Genomic DNA, 20,084 nt, shown 5'->3' on the forward strand with positions numbered 1-20,084 from the left:
GATGATGATGATGAAACAGAAGAAGGGTTACATTGCTGGGAAAGGTGTACTTCGATGATTCTGAAGCTCGAAGAGTGAAATCGGAAAATTGACGGAAAAGATTGTTTTATATTTTTTGTCGCACATTGCTTTGTCTAATAGGTGGATACAGAAGCCCATCGATGGGCCCCTGGTGGATGACGTACTAGAAATCGAAAGTCCTATAATTGAAAAATTACCAAATATATGAATTTTTTCTTAATGCGTGTGTCATGTGACCGTTGCTTATTTTGAAGCTCATTCTGGTCCACTGTATCATGTATCTCGTCTGGTAGTTGGCATGGGTTTCCTCTCTCTCTAAAGACCTCTAAAATAGTTCCCCAAACACAATTGCCTCAGATCCTGTACGTTTACAGATCTTTATACCCTTCCTACATGGGCCTGTGGGATAGGTTCTGTTCAGATGTGTATTCACTGTTCTTCTGCACGCAGAGCTCAGAAGGAAAATTCCAGTCAAACGTGTTTTCCCGGTGCAGTGATAACGCAATCCTACAGTTCGAACCACCAGGTATACATAAACAAAACAATTCTGGATGTAAGTTTCATCTGAATTTTTTATATTTAAGATATTTTTATGATAAGTTATTTCTACATATATGAATTCCTCAACGTTTTTGCAAGCCTGACCTTTTATTTTTATTTTTAGCTATTTTTGGCTCAGGAAAACCTGCCACCCTTCCCCGTGATCTAAAAAAGCGCCGAAAAACGTGACCCAGCTCATGGAGCAATTTTCCAAATTCTGATTGGTTGAACCAAATCATGTGACTTTTCCGTCGCGCCAGTGTAGACCTTCATTGATGTATTTTTAAGAGTACAAGGTTCAAACATGCCTTTATGATCACAGAAAATCTGCTGGACAAGTGTTTTAGTAACTAAGCGAAGAGAATCTACATGAAGCCAAGAAGGGAGAAGAGTATTGTTTTCACTACATAAGTACATATTTCATTATGCGGATCACAAGAGTCTTGTTTGAAGATGTCGCCAAGCTCATTCAGCGATACAGTCGCTACCAACAGTCCTCCTTGTCGATTGAGCAATTTACAACTTTCGGTACGTAGATTTACGAGTTTTATTTCAATGTACTATGCTGAACAGCAATAACTTGTCAATGATTGAGTAAGCTTGGTGGAGTTAAAAATCGTTCGTGAATACTACGGCTCCTGCAGGTTGCTTTCATGTATATAGACGGTGATCTCGAAGAATAGAGCATTTGTTGGGTAAAATTATGTAAATAGCCTAATACTTCGCCTAACAAGGAGTCAGTGATGCTTTTTTTCGCTGTTATGGATGATGAAACTTATTTGTCACGCGGCCGATTTCTGCCACCCAGGTTCTTTTCTGTAGAAGTAATAATAGCCCTTTCGATTCATAAACGCGAGATTTTTTCAAGTCAGTTCGTTAATTTTACGCGCTTAGTCGAGTGATGACTTATTCCGTGACTTTGCGCTGAAGGAGCGAACAATGTTTATGCTGTTTACTACCTACTTCAAAACTTCAGAAATTTTCCCTTGTAGTGTTGAAACTATGCAAGTTCAAATGACCGGCGAGGATTACCCTTGTTTATCTGGAGTCGTGTTTCGCTGCTCTCAAGGTCATTTGCATTCTAAACGATGGTGACGTACAGGCAGCGCCCCCAATACGCCCCCATACCCGGTAAAATAGTTGTTAACACATCCGTTTACGCTTACTCGTGAATCATGTGATAATCACAAGGTTGGAGTCGTGTCTCTGATCCTGTTTTATGTTAAAAAGTATAGTACATAATCATGCACTTTTAAATATTTCACTTTGAGTTTCTGTTGTCAGACATGGCCACTGGCATGGCTTGGAAAGTAATTCAGCTGACTTCCTACAATGTCTTTTCACAGTTTTGTCTCCAGTTTCAATCTAGCAAATTTTAGAAATGTTCTTGAATTTTTTTGCATTTAAATGGTAGTATCTGGTCAAATTTCTTGGCTCAGTTTTGGCATCTCCATAAACATCATTAAAATTTAAGTAAAAATAATGTGGGTTATTTTTGGCAGTCTTATAAAACAGGTTTTAGCCTTGAAACACTAAAATAAACAAGCCTATAAGAAAGGAAAGTTAAAGAAGAACAAATTTCAAGTGCTTGCTTCATGAGTTGACAGAAATTTTGTTTATAAATGGTAATTACTTTTGACGCAATGATATTGTTCATGTACAAAGGTCCTCCTAAGTGGCTCTTAATGTTAAATTGTGTTGTTTTTTCAACATAACTTTAGCAACATATCTATTTTTTTAAACATTGTTCTCATGAAACTAATGGATGGTCAATATAAATATTAGGCTTAAAGCTTTTCATTTTGACAACATAATTGCTTTAATCCTCATTCTAGTGTCACAATTTCATCAGCAAATCATTTTAGAATGTGCAAAATTAGGTTTAGATCAAGGAAGTGCTAAAATGTCAGAAGTAATATTATTAAGAAGGCCAATCCCATACTAGTAATCCATTCCAAGTTTCATTAGACTCTGTTTACCTTTGTTGGTAATACTAATGCTGGAAATTTTTTTTCTGTGACCGGCAAGTTTTAAATACAATAGTTGGGTTAAACAGGTGTTGGACATTTATCGCGGCTTAAATACAAAAAAGCTACTTTACTGATTCAGAGAAGTTTTTTATCTATTTTATAAATTATCTATTTTCTTATAAAATTTAAACTAATTAGATAGTGATTGGATATCAAGTCATTTTTAAGTAGTAAGAAGTGCATTGTGTTATTCTTTAGTGTACTTTTGTCTCTACTGCATGAGTTTTAGTTGTAACTTTGTGAAAACCTTTGATATGGAGAGGCAAGAGTGAAAGGTTGACAGTTTGAGAAAAGCTTTTTTCTAATCTTGTTTAATTAACATTCCATCAGACTAAAACATTGACATTCTTTCCTTTGAAAGGCAAGACTGCAAAACCAGTAGAATCTTTCCAGTTTGGTCGACATGAATTACCTGTGCGGCTTGCACACATCATCAGGGAGATTGATCTTCTTCCTAAGAACTTGTTGAAAATGCCATCTGTTGAACTTGTTAGAAGCTGGTGAGTATGATTGAAGTTTCAATATCTTTACTGTACCCTGAAGTGATGGTTTGTATTGCATGTTATTCTGAATTGAATACTGTTGATGGTTGACAAAAGTCCTTTGGACACTGATGTAATGTAGCGAATTATCCGTGTTCTGCAACTGAAGCTTGAAAAAGCACTGCCATTCATTGCTGTTCCCCTTCCCCATGTCAATACAATGTTGAAACTCAGGAGAAATTACAGGTACTCGGTTTCAACATTGTATGTGAGGTAGGGAGAGAGGCTAGGCAGTTGAAGTTGTATTTGTTCGTGACTGTTTGTCTGAGGTGTGTGCAAAAGCACCAAAAGTGTAAATTTCTCCTAAGACTTTTATTCATAAATATTGTAGTGTATTGTAGATTACTGCCAGCATTCTTATCACATTTTTCCAGCATTATTATTGGTATACTATCTGCTTATTGAATGAGCAGGAGGGCCAGATGGGAATATATTAAATCAAGTTCACAATATATAGATTTAATACAGCATGGTCAGTGTGTCCTGGCCGGTATTTTTCTGTCTGGCCTGGCCTAACTCAGTCATGTAGTAGTGAGTAACTATTTTAGTATAACAACACTTTTGCTTAGTTTCATTTGGTTATGTGATGTGAAAGTATTGTTGGTGAAAGGTTTGAATTACCTGTAGATAACAAATTACGTGTACTGCTGTGTGGGGGTTTGACGGATTTTTGTAGTAACACCAACATAGCAAGTACATGCACATTAAAGGTTGCTTATCTGATTTATTATCAGGTATGTTCAGAGTTTTAGCGAGTTGGTTGAGTTTCAAAATGAAGAAGAAACAGATGAAGTTACAAACAGGTAAAGTTTTGCTCTTAGAAAATTTGCAGTATTTTAGCTAGCTGATGAAACAGTTTACAAATTTGCATTAGTTTTTCACACTGCTTACTGGTAGGTAGATTAAGTTGAAAAGTGTGCAAAAGTAATATGAAAATGTGGATTTAATTGCTGCTTGCTAGGCTGTGAGTGTTCATCATTTTTGGTAATTGTTTTGTAGCCAAATGGTGAAAACAGAGATGGTTAATGAAATTGTGAATGACAGGGATCAATGCCTCACTTTAGTGTCAAACTTTTGTATTTCAATAGATTCACGCAAAGTTTGATGTACATCAAACAGCGCCATGACAACGTTGTAGAGACCATGGCCCAGGTAAAGATAATAATTATTATAGCCTAGTTTAGATGTCATTTCTTTAATGTATCAGTTTTATGACTGGAAAGGATTGTGCCACTTTCTTTAGTGTGTACAATGTACTTATTCTACTCATCGTAGAATGGTCCCATGGCAAATCTGAGCTTTTAAAGTTATTTCAGTCTATAACTTACAGTATTTGGAGATTTACATTCCTAAATGAGTGTTACCAGTGGTGTTGGACCTTTAGAGAAAAAGTGATTATAGCTTGTTTGGATAACATCACAGAACAACAAGCATAGATGTGTGACAGTGTGACGATGATGATGATGATCATCATCATCATCATCTTTATTTAAAACAAAATTGTCAATTTAAGGTTTTAGAAGAGGAGGTGCACTAAAAAAGGAGGCAAAGCCTAGCTAGATGATTACTGTCTTTTGTCTTTTTCCGTACATGTGAATTTGGAACTGAGGTCTTCTGTAACATTTGGTCTTCTATAATTCAGGGCATCATGGAACTTCGAGAGAAGGAGGGTGATGATGCCTTCCATCCATCAATAGAGTATTTTCTAGGTAATGTAATTAACATGACACTCTTTGTAACAGAATCATAGAATATCTTTCCATATTAGGGCTGTGCTCTAGAAGCACCCAGGTGCCACAGGTGCCTAACTTTTGACTTTAGGCGACTGAAAAAACTCACTTTTTTCATATAAGTTTAAGTGCTGGATATATATTTTTTCATGGTTAGGAACCTCTGGGCTTTTCACAATTTTTCCACAGCCTTGTATATGGAATAGATTTCTTACTCCAGACAAAAACATTAAGTTTTTTACAAGTGGAAAAATGTTAAGATTGAGTTCTATGACTAGAAAATTACATGTAACTTCAAGTTATTTGTTAAAATGGTTTTTACACCTGGATATGGTAACTGTCGTCGCATGGCTGCATTACCATTTCTTTGTTTGTTTGGTCACACAGCTGCGCGACTGGTTACCATGTGACCTGGCAACAGTTGAAAACATACAACATAATAAAAGTTGCAAGCGATGTTTCCATTTCAGCTCATTGTTTATCAAACTCAGGCTAAATTAAGGTCAGAAATCACTCTAAGTATTTTGTCAATTATGTATTCCACTAGTTTTCTCAAAGATTATTCTCGATGCTGATTTATTATCTGATGTTTCGTTGCGTGCGTTGTCTGTAGTCACCAACCGCCAAATATATGATTTGTTAAATTCAAAATAAACATCTGCTTAAAAATACTGTAGTTGTAGTCAGGCATAGTAATAAAATCTTAAAAGTTGTTGTCGCTGACTTAAAAATCTTAAAATAGACATTTCGGCTAAAATACTATAACCTTCTTCAGTGATGAAATGAATGTTAATGGCGTCTAAATGTAAATGAGATGTTTATAAGAATGTGAGGAACTCGCTAGTGATTAATTTAGCATTTTGTTAATGTCTGGAATATGCGCGTGGTCATTAATTGAGTTCGGTTCGCGAATGGAATGCCATGTTTCCAAGAACAATCTACGCGACCACAAGGGACAGCGGTCTATGACCTTGACATTATTAAAATCAAATTCGTGGTTGTTTTTCATACAGTGTTGCGCCAAAAGAGAGTTCTTGTCACATGTGAGGACGGCTCTTTTATGTTCTTTTGTTCTGGATCTCAGTGCTCTGGATGTTTGACCAATGTAAAGTTTTTCATAGTTTTTACAATTGATTTTATACACGACACCAGTTGACAGGTCTTGATCGAATTTGTCCTTCGGTTTCTTCAGGATCGAACCAACCGTCTTGACGGGTTTATGAGCAACATTTACGTCAAATTGTCCCAAAGTTCTTGCAATTTTTTCAGAGATTCCTTGGAAATATGGCAAAGTAACAAAGCCTCTGTGGCTTTGAAGCTGATTATTTTGGGGCTGATTTAATGCTTTAGGTGGTTTGGTTCTTTGGCAGCTTTTTAAGAATTGGTCTGTGTAACCATTGGTTTTGAGTGCGTCCACCATGTGTTGTACTTCGGATTTTTTGTCTTCATCAGTTGACGGAATATTCTTTGCTCTGTCAAGAAGGGTTCTGGCCACTGAGCGTTTGTGTTGCAAAGGGTGGTGAGAGTTGAAATGGAGATACTTGTCGGTATGGGTTGCTTTTCTGTAAACACTGGTTTTAATTGATCCATCAGTATTTCTAGTTGTCTTTGTGTTGAGGAATGCGATGGATCTATCACTCTCTTCTTCGACTGTGAATTTGATGTGCTGGTTGATCGAGTTAAGATGGGAGTGAAATTCAGTGAGATGCTCACGGGCAAGGCAAACATGGCCATCGTCGACATATCTGTACCACCACGTAGGGGGGTGTGGTGCAGTACTTAACGCTCTCTCTTCGACGTGTTCCATCACCAAATTTGCCAAGATGGTGCTTACAGGTGAACCCATGGGACAGCCGAATATTTGTTCGTAGAAAACGCCACCAAAGACAAAGTAGTTGTTGTCAAGCACAAATTCAAGCAACTTCATGATGTTGTCCACGGACATATTGGTTCTTTCGGGTATGGTCAAATCAGACTCAAGTCTGGTCTTAGTCACCTCGAGTGCCAGTGCCGTGGGAATAGATGTGAAAAGCGATACAACATCAAAAGACACCATGATCTCATGCGGTTGTGCAATTAGAGATTTTTCTCACGAAGTCGTTGCTGTTCGTAACAGTGAATTGGTTGCGTTGTAACGGAGACGAAATAGAAGCTAGGTATTTGGAAGCCTGATAGATGGGGCAGTTGATGGAACTGGTGATGGGTCTCAGTGGGACCTCGGGTTTATGTATCTTTGGTAATCCATAGAAAGTAGTTGATGTGGCATCAGTGCTTCGGAGTTTGTAGTACAATTTGTCGTCGAGTTGTTGCGCACCAGGATCATGGCACTGGCACTCGAGGTGACTAAGACCAGACTTGAGTCCGATTCGAAAACTAGTGGAATACATAATTGACAAAACACTTAGAGTGATTTCTGACCTTAATTTAGCCTGAGTTTGATAAACAATGAGCTGAAATGGAAACATCACTTTCAACTTTTAAGATTTTAAACATCTGCTTAAAATGCTTGTTTGCAGCCTGATAGGTATTTTCATTTACAGTAACTGATCTTAGAGACTATTTTACTGGAGATTAGACCCACAGGCAAACTTTTCTGGATCAATGTTGGAGATAGTGATTGCAGCGTGACAGGTCAAAATGTCTTGTGATTAGCTCAAGTGCCTAGTCTTCAAGATGTTCTCAATTTTTTGCAGGATCGAGCTAATTTTTGGCAGACTGACTTGTTTTGGCATGAAAAGCATTGTTGCGTAATTGTTTTTGTTGATTTGCACTTTGTTTTTGAGAAATAACGTATGCAAAAAAAACTCAGTTTTCCGAGCGGCATCTTTTGGAGCAAATCCTTCCAAGGTGGATTTTGACACATTGCAAACTTAAACGGTCACTTTTAGCAGCTTCGACAGCACAGTTTTTTTTTTTTAAAAATGTTTTGATTTTTGAAAGAAGTAGAGAAATAGACAGGAAAAAAAATCGACCAACCTCGTATCGAACCGGTTTCATGACAATCAAAGTCGAATCTGGCCTGTTCAGCACTTTATTCGCTTGCGCTAACGAAGCAACAGTAAGAAAAGTGGGTAATTATATGAATAATAAAACTAGCGGCAAATACCACGCTTTGCTGACTTCATCATTTAGCAAAACACAGGTGTCTTTTGTTTTGTGCTCAACAAAAGATCTCTAAAAGATACCCTTGGAAAACTGAGTATTTTGCATATGTTAATTCTCGAAAACGAAGCGCAAATCAACAAAAACAATTACACAACGATGCCATGTCAAAACAAGCCAGTCGGCCAAAAATTAGCTTGATCCTGCAAAAAATAAAAATCGACCCAAAATGCTACATACGCCCTTTTTGCACTAAAGCCTTCAATTATAACCTGCATAGGTATACAGTGTAGGTGACCATTAGAGAAAGTTGCTCTTACATTAGTTTGCTACTCTTCTGTAGTATCAGTATAATCACTATGAATTTTTTTTTTTTTCTCAAGGGACTTGGGGTTGCTGACCATTAGAATCCATTTCTTTGTTAATAAATAGTCCTAACATATGAAGAAGCTAGTCATAAAAGGGGCTAAGTGACGATTTTGGTTGCTTTTCTTTTTTCTTGCTCCAAATTAGCTGAATTTTTGCATGTGGTCTTCAATGTAATAGAAAAATGTGGTTCTGTATTTTTGTCGCTGGTTTTTGCTTTGTTTTCGAGTTAAAACGTAGGCAAAAAACTTGGCTTTTCCTAGCCATGTCTTTAGGAGTTTATTTGTTGAACAGCAAACAGGCAGACTGTTGTATGAAGTCAAAACCAAATCCCACAGCATATAGAGCGGAAATCTGGGAACGGATTGTTTACACCGGTTATTGTGACATGAACACAACACGTGAATCGATCGAGCGTCAAACGAAATGCCATCAAACAAAAAAGAGATGTGCCGTATTAGAGCTCTGTCAACTAATATCTTAAGCATTGTTTTAAAGTACCTTGTGTGCCTACCTGGTGGTTGAGAGGCATCATAAAGCCTCGATAAACCCGTAAGTCATCAGCACGTTTTAAAGAATCAAAATGTGTTCTGAAACTTCGAAGGCAGCTGATATACCGTAATCGTGTTATCGGCGTTCGAAGTCAGATCGAGCCAGGTAGCAAAGTCCAAGAGCAGTTCTTGCCCAAGAAAAATACCCTCTGGTGAGTTGTGGCCCATTTGCCAAACGTTGCTAGCGTCAAAGTTTGGAAAGCGAGAACTGGTTTTAGAGTGATAAAATTTGTCTTGTATCGACCGCCATGTCTTCCCGCGCACGAGGTGTAAAGACCCTTCCCGGCATGCATTGCGATTACGTTCTGCGGACGTTTCTCGAACTGGTAACTAGATTTAAACATAATAATGGCCAGCAAGTGGCGATCGATTGTAACAGATCTGTGATCCAGTTTGCGTTGATTTTATTTCAAATCGGCATGATTTGTAGTGTTTTGAGCTTCTGGGATCAGGGGACATGCAGATGTATGGAGACCCGTACGTTGCGCAGAAGGGTTAATCTGTTAATCTGTCAGCCCTATTTATAGAGCGTTTTCACGTGGAGTCATCAAATTCTTAAATCCAAAACTAAACAGCCGCCAAAGTTGTCCTCATCAGGCATAAGAGGTACCAGCGCATTTTGAACTTGGAAGTTATGGCGGTGCGTGACATAAAGCTACGATCACGTTTGTCGAAAACTATGTTTTATCTCGTGATTTTTTAGCCATTGAAGACGTTGCCGTATTTGAAAAAGTGTTTATTGAAACGTTTATTTGTTTCATTTTATTTTTATTTACACCTTTTTTTGACCTGAAATCAGCATTTTTGAGCTTATACGTTGCGTGAAATTACCATTTTCAGGAGCCCATCATGGGCTCCTACCATTTTGCTGTTTTCTAAGTGAAACCAACATCCTTGCCGTCACGCGTTAACGTCAAATTAACATTTTAACCTATTTAGACCTGAAATCAACATCATCAAGTTTATGCGCTGCATAAAATTGACATTTTGCTGGTTTCTAAGTGAAACCAACATCCTTGCCGTCACGCGTCAACGTGAAATCAACATTTAAACCTTTTTTGACCTAAAAGCAACATTTTTGAGCTTATACGTTGCGTGAAATTGACATTTTGCTGCTTTCTAAGTGAGATCAAAGTCCCTGCGGTCACGGCGGGCCGATCCTTTGTTATGATAAACCGAGGCGAGACTTCGACTTATAACAAAGGCTTGGCTTGGTTATTATAACAAAGGATCGGCTCTGTTTATCATAACAAAGGCCCGGCTTCATTTATTTGCAGCCTCGGCGGGAAAAGGGCGTTAGGTATTTTAATCAAAAGTGAACTTTGTCGAAAACGCTCCAAATTTCGCATAGAGTTTTGTTTAGGTATGTTTAGCAATGTCCCGTAGTTTTTGCGCTAAACCTTGCTTCGTTTTCAGGATATTGCGTATGCAAAAAACCACTCGGTTTTCCTAGCGGCGTCTTTATAAAGCGAAGACAAAACCAGCGGCAAAAATACAGGAACACGTTTTTCTATTACATTGAAGACCACATGCAAAAATTCAGCTAATTTGGAGCAAGAAAAAAGAAAAGCAACCAAAATCGTCACTTATCCCCTTTTATGACTAGCTTCTTCATATTTACCCCAGTCCAAGCTTTTTGACACTGATGACTGATAATTTCTCATTTTCTCACAGATCGTTTCTACATGAATCGTATTAGTATACGAATGCTTATCACCCAGCATTGTAAGTGCACTTAATAGTATTGTGTTAACAGTGTTGTGTGTTCTGGCAGTCACTTACTCCTAGTTGTTTTTCTTCTAAAGTTAGTTTTGGAAAGTTTTTGGTACAGTCAAGAAAATCCCCCTAACAAATTATTGTATTGTTTTCATCTCTACCCCTGACAATGTTTTAATTAACAATTATTCCACAAGGTCATGTTGAATATGAGACAATAGATGGTCAACGAGCTTGATAGTGCTGAGTTGGCTATAATCATCTCACATTCAGCTAGTGCAAGTGGAATAATTGTTTTATTAAAAATGCCCCCAAAATATCGAAAACTAAAACAATGCCCCAAAATTATGGAGCATGGTATAATTGCTCATACATGTATACCATGATTGCTTAACCAATGAAAACTCTTGAATTGCATAATACAATGATCCAGTGGTTAATAATAATTTTATTGTATAATACAAGTATTATAAGGGGAAGTACATGTAAGATGGTACATGTACATGTACAGTACTTTTCAAGCCTTACCAACCATGGTTTTACTTGTGACCTGTTGAACTAGTTACATACATGTACCAGTCAATTGAAGCTGCCCTTAGTTTGCAAACTAAGGTAAATTTCCTGAAATACTTGATCCTGTCTGAACCACAGCTTTTTGTATTTCAGGTGGTATAATGTGTGACTCATCTTTATGTGTTTTTTACTAGTGTTGTTATTTGGTCAGGATGCCAGAAGCTCTAAGAGTAATTTCATTGGTTGTTTTGACCCAACATGCCATGTTGCATCAGTGGTAGAAGGTATTAGTTATGTTATTTTCTCATGACCTGAATCATGTAATCCTTTATGTAACTGTAAACTAGACCATCACAAAGAAACCAATGGTCATTCAAAACACAGTTCTTTATTTTCTGTAATCTAGGAGTCGTGGGTTTTATATTTAATTGATTAAGTTAGAATAGTGTTCCATTGCCTGTTGGCATGTAAAACCAGAGCCAAAGTTATAACTTTCGTTAATCACAGAGGACACAGAAAACATAGAGAACCAATGGAAACTCAATGCAAATGTAAGTAAATAGCAAGGAAACACAGCATTGGAAAACATGTGAGCAAATCACAATTGGTTTTGAGAAAGCAGTGCAAGTTTATTAAACAATCACTAACTCTAAGTGTAGAAATGAAAAACCACAAACCATAGATGTGAATTACTCTTGACTGTAAAATGAAAACTGCTCTATTAGGGCAGGTTTTATTCACCATTTCCTTGTGTTGTTTGTTTTCCCAGATGCTATAAACAATGCCGCCTACTTGTGTGAACAGTTTTACTGTGCTTCCCCAGAGGTGGAAATTTCTGAGTGTAATGGTAAGCAATGATCCTTCAGCTCGTTTTAAGCTGGTTTGTAATTATTATCATGTATATTGTATGTGTAAGATGCAGGATACAAGTAGGGAATGGACAACTTGGAAATTACCAAAGGGGACATGTTTATATTTTAAACCGGAAGTTTGGATTTCAAAATGGGAATTGCCCACAAACAGTTCTTGTTCATATCATTTTACTTCAAAGTTCCTCAAGTGTACAATATGATCCAATGTGACCAGTTAACATGACCTGCAAGATGAAAGTTTGACTGGTTAAATCCTCAATGAGGCCAGACATTGTACGAGGACCGCCTGTTAATTCCAGTTCTACTCTTGACCCCTCTGGGATGACAACCATTAAAACTCCCTGGTGATGTACTGTATCAATACCTTGATGATTCTATAGCTACATGTATACCTGTATCTGTAATACAAATGGGTTGTTGACCAAGCATGAGGTCAAGTTGGCCGGATATCTGCCAATTTCAGTTTTAGTGTGTTTATGGACTGAGAGTTGACAGAGTTGAGGTCCATAGCCACGCAAGTTGTTCTTTGCACATCAGTGGATGCTATATCCCATTTGGCAAACTGGAATTTCTAGCCTGTAAGGAAGAGTTTATATGGTGTAGCAGAGTTCCTGCGTACGTACGCCCGTCCGTATGCCAATACCTTGAAAACTAAGAGAGTAGCACCATTACCATAGCTACACCTTTGATTTTGGGCGTCCAAGCTATTGTTGATTGACAGCTGTCACAACAAGCTATCCGCTGACCAGTATCACGTGACTACATCGCGAGCTCAGGTTTAGAGCTCATCGAGGTTGCATGTTTTTTTTTAAAGTTGACCGCTGACCAGTTACTGGTTTACTGATTGGATTGTGGGCTCAAGCCATGTTATTTCTCTGGGGGAGAAGGAAGGAGTACTCGCAAAGGCAAAATTTCGGCACAAATTAACCCCTGGCGCATTGTTGACTTTTCTTCTGACATATTCCTTTCTCTTGGAAAGCCCCTGATATACGTAATTTCTACAATCTTGGTTAGGCTTGTTGGGTATAGTTTGTTAAAATTTAACTGGAAAAAATAGCAAAACCACACGTTGAACAATTACATGCTCACAATTGATCATTTTTGAGTTTCTGATTAATGAAAAAATAATTATCTTTTTCCTTTATCGTCAGTTGTTGCCATCAGGAGCTTTGCTTTTAGGCATGGCTAAATCTATATATTAGACAAGTTCTGTTGTTTTTAAACAGTTCTAAACATTTCACATCAGTCTTCAAGCCAGTCAACCCAGACTCCTGTACTTAGCACTTGATGTGTATCATCAGTTTTAACATACTGGTATATTCTGATGAATAATTAATTATCTTTATTTCTGTGCAGCTATTGATCCCAAAAAGCCAGTTCAAATGGCATATGTTCCTGGACATTTGTATCACATGCTTTTTGAATTACTAAAGGTAGGTCCTTACTATGTGGTAGATTTTAAAAAAAAAAATGTCCATTTAAAAATTGTCCTTTTATTTTCACACAGAGAGTGTTTAATTTGCCTGGCTAGTAACACTGAACAGGACTTGTTTACAGTCCAGCTTATATATTTCATTCATCTTTCAGAATGCCATGCGAGCAGTCGTGGAGCAACATGGAAGCAGTGTTGACATTCCTCCACTAAAAGTATTGATAACCAAAGGAAGACAAGACTTGACTGTCAAGGTTTGTAATTTAACTGATAAGTCATCGAATTTCTAGCCACCAGCTTAAGATTTTTCTCAAGGTGCACTCCCAATTCTAGAACAGTCTTGGAATTCATGTTTCGCTATTTTGAGTATAATAATCAAATATTTCCCAGGTAATATTGCTTCTGATGCATTATTCTTTTTCTGCATCAGTTTTGTACATGTATTTATATTTTTAATCATTCAAACTTGTTTTTAGTCCCAAGAAGTTTAGTCACTAAGACTAAACATATTCATGTTGTAGCTATTAAAGTAAAGGCAACAATATGCATGATGTCCCTGGACTAACAGGTCAAAAAATGTTGTTTTTGAAGTCTTGTCCCTGCATCAGGAGCACTACATGCTTTATTCACAATCATATAAGAGAATGCTTGAACAATGAAAACTCTGCTGTAAAGAAACACATCTAAAAGTGCCAAAACAAAGTCTGCAAAGGCATCGAAATCAAGACCGTTGTACTGAAAAACAACCCAGCAAACTTACGCCTGTTCAAAGCACTTTACATTCGAAAATACAAATCTGCTCTCAACTCCCGAGAGGAATGCAGCGAATTTGCAGACCTTTTGTTCTAATGACTATTTTACCATATCTAGAGAGACTCTTTGTACAGTGACACTTAGATCATTTTACCATTTTTATTCATATTTGTACCTTGTTATTTATCTTATACATTTTACTCTCCACATTCATTCGCTTTTCACATGTTTTTACTTTACATTTGTATTTAAACCTTATGCGGAATATTTTTCTAATCTCTGATGATGCATGGATCAGCGAAAACTTGGATTTTAAAAGATTTTAACATCAATTTTACAGCAGTTACAGGCTTCATTTGAACCTTTGTCACTTAATTATCTTGTCCCTGCACTTTTCTTGTTTTAGATTTCTGATCAAGGAGGTGGAATACCCAAGAGTAAAATTGACCAAGTATTTGAGTACCACTACACTTCAGCCCCAGAACCACTGAGGAGTGGTTCTGCAGCCCCTATGGTAGGAAGAAAAACTTTTAACTACATGCAATTCTGTACCATGCAGGAAAAAAAACTGGCTAATTGTTTGGAATCTTTGTTTTTTTGGGGACCTTCTGCTAACACTTTACAGTCATTTTAATATTTGTACAATAGACGGTGACTACACATTCTCCTGCTTCTGTTTCTCTGTTCACAATTTTAGGGCAACATGAAGAAATGCTAGTCTACTCTTCAATTTCTGACATGAGTGTTATTTACTTGCCAATATAAAAAAATTACTGGAAAAAAAGACCTTTTTAAAAGCGTTTATCTTATCCAGAACCTACCTTTTCATTTATGCTAGTTGAGGTTTTGATAAGACTAGGGAGCTTGAGCAAACCACAACAATGACAGCAATGAGAACGTCACCAACCCAAAGGTTCAATAACCAAAACAATAGCTCTGCATGTGCTTTATAAATCTTTGTACATTTCTTTGCAAAACAGGAACGTGAAATTGCCAAGTTCTTCGTAGTCCAGGAACGCGAATGACAATGGCTAATTTTTTGTATTTCCATTTGGAACTGAACGCTGTCATTGCATATTTAGCCTGAGCACGTTTTGAGAGCCATTGGCATACTGAACAGATCTAGAAAGTTGCGAATTTTGCTCGTAAAATATAAATTCATTTTTGACAAGGCGTCGTCTTCGGCGTCACTGTTGTCGTTGCTTGAGCTCCCTACTGGTGTGATTGTAACATTTCTTCTTGTTTGCAGGCTGGTTATGGATATGGCCTGCCATTATCAAGATTATATGCCCGATATTTTGATGGAGATCTACAACTTTACTCTATGGAAGGTTTTGGCACAGATGCCGTGATCTGGTTAAAGGTATAGCAGCTTGATTCAATTTATAGTTTTGTAGTTTATACTGTGGAATCCTAATTTTTTAACCTCTGGATCAATTAATGTAGTTTTCTTGCTCCCTTGGTTAACAGGACAAGTCCACAGTCAATGTTTCGATTGAAGCAATTTCTCTTGCCTTAGGGAGTTCATAAATGAGATTCCGATGTAAATTGATAAGTTGAAGTGATCTGTGCTCTTTTGCTGATCTAATTGAATAAGTGATTGCTTGATTGTTGGCTAGTATTTCTGTTAATAAGTATATTCGTAAGCTCATTGTTATGTGTAATTACATGTATTTCCTTCCTCCCCCCAGTACCCCTTAGTGCTCTTTTTTTGGAGGCTGAGTGAATACTGAGCTCACTGGGAAATAGGATATGTTTTGCAAAATTCTTGAAATGCTTCAACTCTGTTGCTTTGGTTTCCAGGCATTATCAGCAGAAGCAAGTGAAATTCTACCCCAGTACAACAGGAGAACTCCCAAGAATTATGAAGAAGTTAGGCTATCAGCTCAACACTGCCGTGATTGGAGCTCTTCAAAATTTTATGGACACGGAAATAAATTTCTGTCAACATATCAAGGACAGGTGAAAGCTAGGAGACTGCACAACAGTCAGAGGACAGCTAACTCTACATAAACGAGTTATAGATTGTGCATTTTTGCAACACAAGGCTTAGTCATTGAAAGGAGTAGAATATCAGTTTAGAAGAAAAGCATCACTCAACTAGATCAGGAACAAAGACCCTCTTGCATTTCTTACATTGATTTTGTTCTTTTTATCTGATTGATCCTGGGTCTTCACCATATGGTCATGAATCACGTGTTCCCTTGCTATAGGTATTTGTCAATATTTATTGAAAACCAGTGCTGGGGTTTAGGACTAACACAAGTTGTTACAATACCAGACAAAACATTCTTTGTATGCTGCTTGCTCAGTTTATCAAATTGAAAAAAGATCAATATGAGCGCACAAACAACCTCCGGATTGTTCATTCATGCAAGTAGATTATATTATTAATATTTATATTCAAGAGATGGTGCTCCTCTAAGTAACATTACTCTATCTAATAATATAAATATTAGCATAACAACCATTGTAAGTTAACATCCAGATACTGGAATTTCTTTCAGTTATCTCAAATCTTTTTTTCGCGCGTCATGGTCAAGGGACAAGTTGACTATAGTATGTCAGATGTTTGAGAAATGAGCTTGAAAATCCTTTTATAATGCATTTACCAAAAAAACGTACCTTGAACAAATTTTAATTGTTTATGTAATAAGAAAAAGGTTTATTTGAAAATCCGCTCATCTCCGGTATATTTTTAACTTTGTACGTGGGTTGTTCAATACAAGACATTTAAAACTCTCAATTCATTGACATCAAGAAAAATCACTTTTGTGTTACATAGCCAGAAATAATTTATTATGTGGGTAGAGGTTGTGCCACTGGCTTACAAGTGAAGTTATGAATTTCTTGCTTTACACTGATCAGTGATATTTTGCGAATTTTCAAGAAAAGAGAAGACAATTTTCATGCTATAACTATGGAACAAAATTAGGGTGCAAATCTACAATACAATGTAATTAGGTAAAAATGTGTCCTCTTCTGTTGTTTCGCTGTGACTGAGCTCCCCCTTGTTGATGTATGATGTGCTTTTTCCCAGCAGAGGGCAGGGACCACCAGAAAAAAAATTAGTTGTTTCTTTACGACCTCCTCAAAACCCTACCCTAGGAGGGACCGTGATATGTAGCAGACTTGTCCGTTGTGTCATGAGTGAAGGTCGGCACACACGAGGGGACTTAGTCCTTGCGACTAGTCCCTGCAACTAGTCCCCTGAAGAGTTTACACGAAGGGACTGGTCGCAGGGACTTGTCCCACGAATAGTTCATACGAAGCGTTTTGAGGAACAAGTCGCAGGGACCTGTCCCAAAAATTCAAACCAGTTTGAATTCGAAGCAAAAGTGGCTAGTTCTGACGATGGGACTGGTCCCTCGTGTGTGCCGACCTTAAGACGTTTGGTTTATCCCCCGAGTCCTGTACCTTTTTCCCAAGAGAGGAGACTCTGAACGAGTCAGCTCCTTAAAGGTGACGAACCTCTCTCGCAATGCTATGTAAAAAGTCCTCCACTCCACAGGTTCACTGGGGTGTAAAGTTTAAACTCCTTGCTAATTTCTCTTCCTCATCACCTGGTAACAACAACCTGTTATTGACTGAAGAGGGAAGAAAGCCTGGTTCACACCTGTGGGATAAGCATAGCGCTAATGAAATAAGCAGGTTCCCACTTGTGAGATAAGCGTAACACTAGTGAAATATGCACAAGCGTAAGCACAAGAAAAAGAAACATGTTCCTTTTTTCTTGTGCCTGTGCCTATGCTTATCTCGCAAGTGTGAACCAGGCTCAAACATACGTGCTTTTCGAAGCTATAACACGCAATCGTTCTGATTCTTCAGGTTGCAACAAGCTCAGACCCTACATTCTCCTTACCCTTACACCACAGTGCATGGGGGCTGAAGTAAGTCTGGATTTAGATTGGATTTAGCCCTTATATGGGAATGTGCAAGGAGGGTTGAGGAATTCCGGTCCACTTCCATGCTAGGCGACCTTTCAACGAAATTATCAAGTGTACAGTGTAATTCTGCAATTTAGTTCCCAGGGCCTTTGTTGAGCCACCGGTTCGATAAGCAGCACCGATAACTTGTGAGACTCGAGCTCAGTGCATGCTGGAACCTGTTATCACTCTAAATTTGGAAACTACACTGATTTTAGCAAGGTACAAAGTCAGCGAGCTAAATGCCCATAAATCTCGCATCTAGCGAAAAAAATTGTTGGTTGTAAATCTGCGGGATTCTCAAAGGAAGACATGAATGTCGGCCACTCCTAGAGCACAAGCTGCCGCTTATATTGTCCAGTAAACGCGAAGGGTGCGTTTTGTAAAGAAAGAAATTGACGCTTACTTCGTGAACATAAATATAGAAAGGTGCCGGGTTGGCAGGTTTAAAAACCCACAGTAACTGAGATGCCTCTTATTGAAAGCGTGGAACCTAATAGTCATTAGAAGGTACTTGTTATGAAGCCCGACAAAGTGTTCTTGTTCTATGCGTTTTTTCGAGCACAAAACATAATAGCTGTTTCTGCTAGAACAACAAGCAGTTCATTGGGAGCCAATGGCAGTTGAGAAATAGTAAACGATTTTTTAGTCCAATAGTGGAGACCATAGGCGTACGAGCAATTTTTTCCGGAGGGGGGGCGGTGATTCACTTTCCCGTCACGCAATGCTCCTCCCCACTAACGGAGGAGCGTTTCGTGACGAGACTAAAAACGGCTGCGAGGGAGGATTGTGGCTTGGATTTTGCTGTGGGCTTTCCGAAAATGCTAGCAGGCCACCCAGGCCTTACTTCGCTACTAATCACTCAAACAACCATTTAGTTTAACACTTTGCGTCTAGAAGCTAAAACCTCTTTCAAACGTGTATAAATTATTTATATGATATTTAAATCTATCTATCTAGAGTATATGTTGACCTATTTACAGGCAAATGTATTGATATAAAAGGCTTCACAAACAGAGACAAAAGGAACTTAATTGAGAGCAATGCACGAGGAGCAGAAGACACGGCTAAGAACAATGATCTGAGAACCCTCTTTATGACAACACGGAAACGTAGCGGGATAAGATGCAATCAGAATTGCCCAGTTAGAAGTGAAGATGGCACTCTCTTGACAAAAATGGAAGACCAGCTTCAGCGATGGAAGAGGCATTTTGAATCCGTATTGAACAGACCAGCTCCAAGCCGATTACCAGATCTCCGACCTGCAGACGTTCCTCTAAACATCAGCACAGGACTTATTTCCAGGGGAGAAATTAGAACAGCCCTCACTTAATTGAAGAATGCCAAAGCTCCAGGGGTGGGTAACATCCCTCCTGAAGCATTGAAGGAGGGAGGTCCTTGTACTGTGGAAGCACTGCATAGAATTTTAAATTTCGTATGGAGAAAGAAGATATTCCAGACGACTGGAAGAGAGGTCTTCTAGTAAAGCTGGCAAAAAATAGGCGACGTTAGTTTGTGTGGTAACTGGAGGGGAATAATGTTGCTCTCAATACCCAGCGTGGGAGGCGCGGTGGCCTGAGTAATGTCCAGGATTGAATGCAGTTACGGAAACTGCGAAACTTGCAATAATTGTCAAGACCATCGACAAAATCTACGAAATTTATTCAAAGGGTTGCAAAGAAGGCCTCACCAAAGTTACGAAAACTGCGAAAATTACGAAATTTACGAAAACTGTGAAATTTGCAATAATTTCTTTCCAGTTAGGCTCCCGTCCACACGCATCCGGCGAACTCGGCAGCGAATCCGGATACTTTTAAACCTGCTCTCCAGAGTGGAAAGAAATAAATCTGCAATGAATCTGATACTTGTTGACGGGGAATCCGCATATTTTCGAATCCGATGATGAGCAAAATCGTGTCTGGCAGTCTCTTTTTACTATAAATCAATATGGCGGCACAATGGCAACTTATCGGTATTTTTAGTGTTTGAG

General features: G+C 38.2%; 1 protein-coding gene across 1 annotated transcript; it reads left to right on the plus strand.

The window, feature by feature from the left end:
- The first annotated feature begins 25 nt into the window (after positions 1–25).
- On the plus strand, positions 26–19,077 carry LOC145486737 (pyruvate dehydrogenase (acetyl-transferring) kinase, mitochondrial-like). The gene is made up of 13 exons (XM_081465450.1): positions 26–1,089; positions 2,953–3,091; positions 3,868–3,936; positions 4,222–4,285; positions 4,776–4,842; positions 10,557–10,607; positions 11,306–11,395; positions 11,881–11,958; positions 13,340–13,416; positions 13,571–13,669; positions 14,575–14,682; positions 15,418–15,531; positions 15,972–19,077. Exons 1-13 carry the CDS (start codon positions 987–989, stop codon positions 16,179–16,181), a joined length of 1,269 nt encoding a protein of 422 aa, XP_081321576.1. The 5' UTR covers positions 26–986; the 3' UTR covers positions 16,182–19,077.
- The last annotated feature ends 1,007 nt before the right edge of the window (positions 19,078–20,084 follow it).

This window comes from Orbicella franksi, chromosome 5 (assembly GCF_964199315.1).
Source record: "Orbicella franksi chromosome 5, jaOrbFran1.1, whole genome shotgun sequence".
Lineage (NCBI taxonomy): Eukaryota > Metazoa > Cnidaria > Anthozoa > Scleractinia > Merulinidae > Orbicella > Orbicella franksi.

What these genes read in the sequence shown, in the direction of transcription:
- LOC145486737 (XM_081465450.1), top strand. Translation starts at nt 987, where the DNA reads ATGCGGATCACAAGAGTCTTGTTTGAAGATGTCGCCAAGCTCATTCAG. An exon ending in ATCAATAGAGTATTTTCTAG is followed by an intron (nt 4,843 to 10,556) that starts GTAATGTAATTA and finishes ATTTTCTCACAG; the next exon opens with ATCGTTTCTACATGAATCGT. An exon ending in TGCTTTTTGAATTACTAAAG is followed by an intron (nt 13,417 to 13,570) that starts GTAGGTCCTTAC and finishes TTCATCTTTCAG; the next exon opens with AATGCCATGCGAGCAGTCGT.